The 9,200-nt window shown below is 43.2% G+C and overlaps 1 protein-coding gene across 6 annotated transcripts in view; it reads left to right on the top strand.

Moving 5' to 3' along the window:
• The first annotated feature begins 1,318 nt into the window (after positions 1 to 1,318).
• Positions 1,319 to 9,200, top strand: part of efr3a (EFR3 homolog A (S. cerevisiae)) — a 108,595-nt gene continuing 100,713 nt past the window's right edge. For 2 of the 6 annotated variants that reach the window (XR_006025296.1, XM_042071364.1), the window contains exons 1-2: positions 1,319 to 1,593; positions 1,937 to 2,038. Coding sequence is in view for 5 of the 6 variants with exons in the window: in XM_042071364.1 (XP_041927298.1) it covers positions 2,029 to 2,038 (10 nt within the window). In the remaining variant the exon portion in view is untranslated. The other 4 variants (XM_042071362.1, XM_042071363.1, XM_042071360.1 and 1 more) reach the window with 3 other exon arrangements.

Raw genomic sequence — 9,200 nt, 5'->3', positions numbered from 1 at the left:
GATAGACTGTATGGTTCTGTACGGTTCTGTATGGTTCTGAGCATAGACTGTATGGTTCTGTATGGTTCTGAGCATAGACTGAATGGTTCTGAGCATAGACTGTATTGTTCTGTATGGTTCTGAGCATAGACTGTATGGTTCTGAGCATAGACTGTATTGTTCTGTGCATAGACTGTATGGTTCTGAGCATAGACTGTATGGTTCTGAGGATAGACTGTATGGTTCTGTACGGTTCTGTATGGTTCTGAGCATAGACTGTATTGTTCTGAGCATAGACTATATGGTTCTGAGCATAGACTGAATGGTTCTGAGCATAGACTGTATTGTTCTGTATGGTTCTGAGCATAGACTGTATGGTTCTGAGCATAGACTGTATGGTTCTGAGCATAGACTGTATGGTTCTGTACGGTTCTGTGCATAGACTGTATGGTCTCGGTGCTTGAGTTTGAGTCACGGTGCTTGAAGCCTGACAGTTCCTAGAGTAAAGTTCAGTGTAAAAAATTGCATGTAAGTACAACTGAAGTGGAAATTTCTTGCTCAGAGTTCATGGCTAAAATAGATTTTCTTATTGGTTGTTGCTGATATTTTGATCTATTCAAAATACCCAAAGTAATAACATTTCACTTTAATATGTCCAAAATATAAAACAAAAAATGATACATTTGAAACTGAATGTATCAATTGTTTAGTTGTAATGTAAAACAATATTGACTTAAAGTAAATAAACAGCTGTGGAAGTTTTGTGGGAATATCTCTCACTTAAGGTTTTTAGCCTAATTAAACTGCTTAATAAAACACTAAATGCAATACTATCACACTCTGCAGGTTAGTCTTGGTGTTCTGCTTCAGGTTGCTGTGGTTGGTTTGGGGGTTGTGCACTAAGTATTGCAGCGCAAACCACTGGTTCAGATAAAAGGTTAAAATAAAATGTAGTACTGCTTTTACTTTGGTAGTACTAAGCTGAAATAGTCCTAATGAGGCAGGCGGTGTGGGTTTGGTAGCATGAAATGTGTGTTCCCACAGCGTCAATATGTTCTGATTAAAACCAATGGGTCTCCTCTCCTAAAAGGAATGAGGATTACAGGCTGCAGGGAAATTCGTTCAGTCAACGACAGTCGCAGATGCTCTCACGCGCTTATTGACACTCTGCACATCCGGGCTGATTTTGCAGCGCACTCGTATCGTACGTCTCTCTGAGGTGAGGGCGAGAGAGAGGGAGAAGCAGAAATAAATCTGCGACAGACGGACAGCGACTCGGTGGCAACTGGGAGGCAAAAGAAAGTTGCTGCTCGTGCACTGGCAGAGTGACCCGAATCTCACGCGCATGGGGAGGGACCAAAACGCGCGCACCCTACATGCTGCAGATACGCGGAAGACACAAGATTTTCGCCGTTTGTCTCTGTCCTTCAGTGAAGCTCGCGGCTCCCCTCGCGCCCGGCCGCTGCTCGTGAAGGACTGCGATGCACCATTAAATGTCGCGAGTGCGAGGTCCGTCAAAGTCACTTTCAGCTCAGTCTCCACTTCCGTGTCGAGGTCGTGTGCTCTACGTAAGCCCATTACAGGAAGCTCCAATCTGCGCGTAATCCTCTACAGGTATGCAGTCGCGCGCCTTTGCAGATGAAAATTGGCCATTAACCACGGGAATGACAGCCATATGTTTTGGCGACGTCACGTCAGGCATTGGCGTTGTATTATAGGGCTAGTGCAAGTTTGAAGCCTATTCTGTGTGTGTGTGTGTGTGTGTGTGTGTGTGTGTGTGCGCGCGCGCGCAATAGTCTGTGTCTGGCGGGGTTGTTTGCGAATCTCTTCGAGTGGGAAAAGAGTTGGCAGGTGATACAGGGAACAGGGCGGCGAAGACGGTGCGGTACGGTAGCGATGAGCTTTGATCTGTCCAGTAGCCTCTACGAGTAGTCAATCTCCTCGTGCTGCATTTCAGGAGCGCAGATCGAAGGAACTGCGGAAGACGGAGCCTCGGGACCTGTCGTGGACATTACATTACAGGAACTACGTCTTGGCCGCTGTGGAGGAATGCCAGCCGGTATAACACACACACACACACACACACACACACACACTTATGTTGTCATTCAGAGAAGCCTTTGCAGATTCACATAAAGCCTGCATCAGGCGCAGCTAGTAGAGCTGTGAGCTGTGTGTATCTGCGTGTGTGTGTTTATGTGTGAGAGAGAGGCTGTTGGTTTGTTGATCTACGTGTGTGTGTTTGTGAGAGAGAGACAGACTGTTGATTTGTTGGTTTGGAGATCTGCTTGTTTGTGTTTGTGACTGTTGATTTGTTGGTGTGTTTGTTGATCAGCTGTTCTGTGTGTGTGACTGTTGATCTGATGGTTTGTGTGTGTGTGTGTGTGTGTGTGTGTTGATCTCCTGATTTGTGTGTGTGTGTGACTTGATCTAATGGTTTGTGTGTGTGTGTGTGTTGATCCGATGGTTTGTGTGTGTGTGTGTGTGTGTGTGTGTGTTGATCTCCTGATTTGTGTGTGTGTGTGTGTTGATCTGCTGGTGTGTGTGTCTATGGTTGTTGATCTGCTGGTGTGTGTATGTGCGTGTGTGTGTGGTTGTGGTTGTTGATCTGCTGGTGCGTGTGTGTGTGTGTGGTTGTTGATCTGGGGCCTGTACTACGAAGCGAGGTTACTGGCTTATCTGGGTAACTTCGAGAGTAACTTGATCACGTGTGACGTAACCTCCCGATTAACCCGTACTACGAAAGGTGGATATGTTTCAACCGAGGTATGCTGCCATGGCAATTTACCCTGCATCTCAAACCTGCTCCGAGCAGGTTATGTTCTTGGTTAACCCGAGGTTTCCGTTAACCACACCCTTTATAAGTACCACCCCTCCACTAACAATTCGAGACAATGTCGGCGTACTTGATCCATACGACATTGGAGCGCAAATTGTGAGGGGCTCTCTTCGCAGGGCGAGGGGTTTTAGAGATCGCCATATATAGACTATATATATATATATACATATAATATTCTCTATGAAGATATAGATTGTCAGCCGAAGGAATTCGTTATCTTTGTCAGATGATCTAGGCAGAAGTCTCTAATGTCACCCGTCATAGCAATGCCGTTACGTGGACATTCATGTATTCCATCTAATCGGTGATGCTGAACATCTGAGCAAGAATACTGTATGTCCGAAAATAAATCGGACATAGGCCTAGCCTACAGTATGCTGAACATCTGAGCAAGAATAGCCTAAAATAAATCAGACATAGCCTACAGTAGGCCTAATAAATTAAAATCACCATTTTAACAAACTTGTTGAATTGAATGGCATATTACTGTACCCTGCACATAAAGGCTACACATTTCCACAGCACCAGAATCCGACCGAATGCCTCCTTCAACCCCCTCCATAATCGGCCTTCCACTATTATTTGCGATGGCCAACTCCTCTACTTAAACATTAAATTATCCTATTACTATATAGCTGTAATCTATATGCCCACTTCTAAATTGTGTTGCATCTGTAGGCATTTCTATGAACTCAAAATAAGGAATTTAATTATTTCAACTCATTTCATACATTCCGCAAGCTATTAACCCTCCGTAACACATATTTGAAGAACATGTGGAAATAAAACTTTAGGCCTACTTTTAGGCATTTAGGCTACCCGATCTGCAATACGTTGCCAACAGCCTTGCCTTGCTTTGTTCACTGCCGACGTATTTTATTTTTGTCATAGAGTGGGTTTTAATTCCTCATAACTTGTCATAATAATTGTGCATTCCTCATCCGTAAAATAAGGTGATCGCGTCATCATTGAAAGTGGTGACTTGCGCTGCAACCCGCCCCTTTTATGGGAATGCGCACAAACTCCAATTAGGTTAACCCCGGCTCAACAAATCAACTTCATAATCAGCGTCGTAGTACCGATTAACACCACTTAAGATAACCAGGTTTTGTCAACCCCGGTTTAACAAAGTAACCCTGGGTTACATCTGGGTAGGTTAAGCTCCCTTCATAGTACAGGCCCCTGATTTGTGTGTGTGTGTTGATCTGATTTGTGTGTGTGTGTGGTTGTTGATCTGCTGGTGTGAGTGTGTTGATCTGCGTGTGTGTGTGTGTGTGTGCGCGTGTGTATGTGTATGGTTGTTGATCTGCTGGTGTGTGTGTATGATTGTTGATCTGCTGGTGTGTGTGTTGATCTGATGTGTGTGTGCGCATGTTTGTGTGTGTGTGGTGTGTGTGTGTGTGTGTGGTTGTTGATCTGCTGGTGTGTGTGTGTGTATGGTTGTTGATCAGGGGGGTATTTCAGAAAGCAGGTTTACTGGCTTACCAAAACGATCAGGCTGTGTAAGTCACTATGGTAACATAGGCTCTGAACTTAACTGGGTATGTTAACCCAAAGTAAACCTGGGATTTCATTTCCAAAACGTTCAAAAATGATCAGGCTATTTAAGTAACTATGGTAACATAGGCTCTGAACTTAACCTGGTAGGGGGGTAGGTTTTGTTCAGGTAATGTTCAATTATGATCGGTTATTTCAGTGCATGTTCAGCCAGGCCGCTATTTTTACACTTGTCACACAATGGCGTTTCATTTTGACGAAGGTCCGAATGACAAAGAAGCACAAAATCATGTAATATTCATCCGTGCAATTCACCGTGAGAGGGCGATGAAACCAGCTGATTTGTTGTGTGTGTGTGTGTGTGTCTATGTAGTCTTTATGTTGGGTCTATCAGTCCTAAATATCGGTTCTATATAGCTTATACTAGTGGCCTGTGTAGTCCTCAGAATAGCAGATATAATCAGAAGGCTGTTTATGATCGGGTGACCACTAGCGCGTGTGTGTATGATATGTCAAAGTTCTAAAACATTTTTTCTGATCACTTATCACTTGCAATTATTATGGCCGGTTGGCTTGTAACAGTGACGGTCACCAAACAAACAAAAAACATCCTTCAGGTCAGTTTTGGGAAGGTAGTCAGTTTTGGGAAGGTGCTTTAAAGGTTTTGAGCTTGTACTATAACTACAATCCTCCTTATTGTATGTAAACCAAAACGAGGCTACAGGGTACCCAAAACACAGGATGGTTGTGTTCTATATATATGCCAGTAGGTGGCAAAAATGCATTAATGATACAGTCAGTGCATCCTGCTGTAGCCTCCTTTTGGTTTACACACAATGGTGAATAAGGCCCCTGCTGAAAAAAACATCTAGAAAGCAGCTTATGCTGGTAGCTGGTTTTAGCTGGTCTTCGCTGGTTTTCTTCCCGCTCTTGCTGGTCTTTGCTGGTGTAGCTGGTTGGACCACCAGCTGGATATGCTGGTGTGACCATCTGAGGAAGCTGGTCATGCTGGTTTGACCAGCCTGCCGTGTGGGATACAACTGGTGCAAGATGGTCATGCTGGTGACCAGCTTGCCAAGCTTGACATTGTTGGTGTAAGATGGTCATGCTGGTTTATACAACAATTGGGTTCTATGGAACTATTTATTTGTTTCTGATTGGCCGAGAGACGTTCCATGAGTTGGAATATCCCTGGACATTTCAACTCAGACTTCGCACAGCTAATAATAAATCACTCCGCGATACAATGCGAAGATTTGACACAATGTTCTCATCCCAGCTCTCCACTATTTTAAGCAATGGGTTACTCCTTAGCAAACCATAACGAAACAGTGCTTCACCACATCTGTGGATTAAGCCACACAGTCAACTCAATGTAAGTACCGGTAAGATAAACGAGGATTGTTCTCAGCATTGCCAGCATTGTGTAGGGCCTATAATATGATTGTCACTTGGAGGAGACTTGTAGATAACTAACGTTAGCATAGTTAGCTAACCGCTGCTAACGTGCTAGCATCGTGTCAGAAAAACATATGGGGCTGTGAACAGTAGTGTAACTTATTCACCATAAATTAATAAAGTTGAGTGGTTCTGCAATGTAGGCTATGTTTACGTTTTTTTGCAGTACCATGCCCCTTACATGACATGGCCCAGTGTCCTTGTAACATGCATGCAGCAAAGCTAGATATGAATGTGATTTCAGCCCGACTTTCAACATTTCTTTCAAGACACGTAAACCACAAAGACCCGTAACGAGGGATCTGGAATGTTGGTTACCTAGCAACCAAGACGCTGTCTTTTGAAAAGGGAACTATTTTTGATGCGTAAGAACGATGTCGAAATTAACATGTTTAAACAATAATGGGGTGTTTTCAGATTATTTAGTTTGTGGTAGAATTGTTGTATAAAAGCAATATAGCACTCGTGATCGTGGGATTGGTCATGGATATTCCCACGGCTGTTGTTTCCTGCGCCACTCGGCCTCCGGCCTCGTGGCTACGGCCGAACAACACCCGTGGGAATATCCATGACCAACCCCACTCTCACTCGTGCTATATTGCTTAATTGACCAACATAAACTGGCACGGCCAGTTAAACCAGCAGTGTAGACTAGCAACACCAGCTAAAATTACCAGCTTGAGGTGGTACGACAAACAAAACCAGCTGAATTACCATCGTTAGGTGGGTAAACCAGCTGAAGGTATGTTTTCGAAAGAGATTTGCTGGTCTAGCTGGTCAACCATCATAGGGTGGTCAAACAAGCTGGTCAACCAGCAAACCACCTTTGGCTGGTCAGGCTGGTTTTTTCAGCAGGGGCGAATTAACAACTACACAACCTGCTACAAATATTTACTACCATTAACAACTACAGATATTTACTACCATTAACAACTACACAGCCTGCTACAAATAACCATTAACAACTACACAGCCTGCTACAGATAACCATTAACAACTACACAACCTGCTACAGATAGTTACTACCATTAACAACTACACAGCCTACTACAGATATTTACTACTATTAACAACTACACAGCCTACTACAGATATTTACTACCATTAACAACTACACAGCCTGCTACAAACGTTGGAGCTTAATGTAATCTGCATAATGTGTGCTGTCATGAATAAATAATTTGAAATACAGTATTATTTCTATTTTTTTCTATTCATATAGAATGTGTGTGTGTATGTATATGACAAGTTCCGCCATCCTGATGCTGATCCTGCTTCGGTCGGCGGATAGGATACACCGAACTTGCAAGTGGGATATTCTTCTTTCTACAGGCAGTAGGGGCGGGCGAGAGAGCCTTCATTCGCCCCGTAATGAGTCATTTAACCATATGCCGACTTACGAAGATGATTAATTAACTCACAGCCATTTTGAGAGTGATGACTTTCTCTTCAACATTGTCGTAGCGTAGCCTTACCGTTAAAACAAGGCAGATATGAAGAGGCATTGCAACAATGTTTACGGATACATTGTAATGCTTGTTGCAAAGATTATGCAGACTGCTACGATTGACTGACACGCACGCACAAACAAATTATTGAAATCATACGGAAGATGCTTTAGGCTAGCTTTCTACATGGGTTTAATGATCGGGCTATAGGCTAATAAGACCATGTCGGCTATGTAATCTCTGAGAACCAGGACACTTTAATAGTGGTTGGTGTAAACCGGGACATTTTAGCGTCTTGACAGGCTTTTGTCAGGACTCGGGACACGCATCTCAAAACCGGGACTGTCCCGGTTAAACCGGGACGTCTGGTCACCCTACTTCATAGCCTGAATGGTAGGCTAGAGGAAGTGGGGGGAGGGTAAGATGGGATGACCAGAGCCGTCTTCGCTGGAGCTGGGCTATGGACGGACTAAGCCTATGTGCAGAGTTCCTGACACAAGAAAAAGTGCGTGGTCCACCATGAAAGCCTTATCCCTCACCCCGCGCATCCTAAATGGAAAAATTAATTATACTAGATGCTCTTCACACTGAAAACAGTGGCAGTCCTAGCTTGTAGCCTATAGCCTAACATATTTTTTTGTAATCAATTTGTGGTGTGATTGACATCAGACTAGTCATTAGCTAGTTAGTTGTGCACTGTTTCCCACTCGGTAGTAAGGTAACAAACAGCCTACTCCGATGAATTCTATTTCTTTGCCAATATTCTTGTCCTGGGGATCAATAAAGTATCTATTTATCTATCTACCGTATTTTCCGGACTATAAGTCGCTCCTGAGTATAAGTCGCATCAGTCAAAAAATGCCTCATGGAGAGGAAAAAACCATATATAAGTCGCACCGGACTACAAGTCGCATTTATTTAGAAATGTATTTCATAAAATCCAAGACCAAGAACAGACACGGGCTATGTAACTCTACCCATAGAGGCCAAGACATTAATATTAATGAAGAGAAGGAGTGAATGGCAGCGATAACAACGGCAGCCAAGAGGAAGGCCTAAGGGTAATTGTAAAGCAATGTACAAAAGATTCACAGCAAAAATGGTGATGTGGTACACGCAAATTTAGCTAAAAATGTGCAGAATACAATGCAATCAAGCATTTTGGGATGTGGAGTCAAGCCTGCAGCAGATTAAATACTCACGTTTTAAAATGACAGCCTAGGATGAATGGCAAAGCTGCTGTGAGCGCCGACGGTAATTGTAAAACAATTTACAAAAGATTCACTGAATGAAAATGCTGATGTGGTACAAGAAAATTTAGCTAAAAATGTGGAGAATGCAATGCAATCAAGCATTTTGGGCGATGTGGAGTCACAAACTGGCAGCAGATTAAATGCAGCTGAGGCAAGCCAGGCGATAGGCCTATATGCCCGACAGTAATTGTAAAACAATTTACAAAAGATTCACTGAACAAAAATGCTGATGTGGTACACGTAAATTTAGCTAAAAATATGGACAATGCAATAAGTCACAAACTGGCAGCAGATTAAATGCAGCTGAGGCAAGCCAGGCGATAGGCCTATATGCCCGACAGTAATTGTAAAACAATTTACAACAGATTCACTGAACAAAAATGCTGATGTGGTACACGTAAATTTAGCTAAAAATATGGACAATGCAATGAGTCACAAACTGGCAGCAGATTAAATGCAGCTGAGGCAAGCCAGGCGATAGGCCTATATGCCCGACAGTAATTGTAAAACAATTTACAAAAGATTCACTGAACAAAAATGCTGATGTGGTACACGTAAATTTAGCTAAAAATATGGACAATGCAATACAGTGGGTCCCCGTTAAGTTTGGACGGGTTCCTTCAGGAATCACGATCCCCATTTTCTCAGCAGAAATGGCACAAACGGCAGTTGACACAAACAACCACAAGGTGTCACTTTGGAGTTCTGCCACTACTATTTTTAATG

The sequence above is a fragment of the Alosa sapidissima genome, chromosome 19, assembly GCF_018492685.1.
Source record: "Alosa sapidissima isolate fAloSap1 chromosome 19, fAloSap1.pri, whole genome shotgun sequence".
NCBI classification, from domain to species: domain Eukaryota; kingdom Metazoa; phylum Chordata; class Actinopteri; order Clupeiformes; family Clupeidae; genus Alosa; species Alosa sapidissima.
Note: the sequence above shows the minus strand (reverse complement) of the source record. Positions and strands in the feature narration are given on the sequence as shown.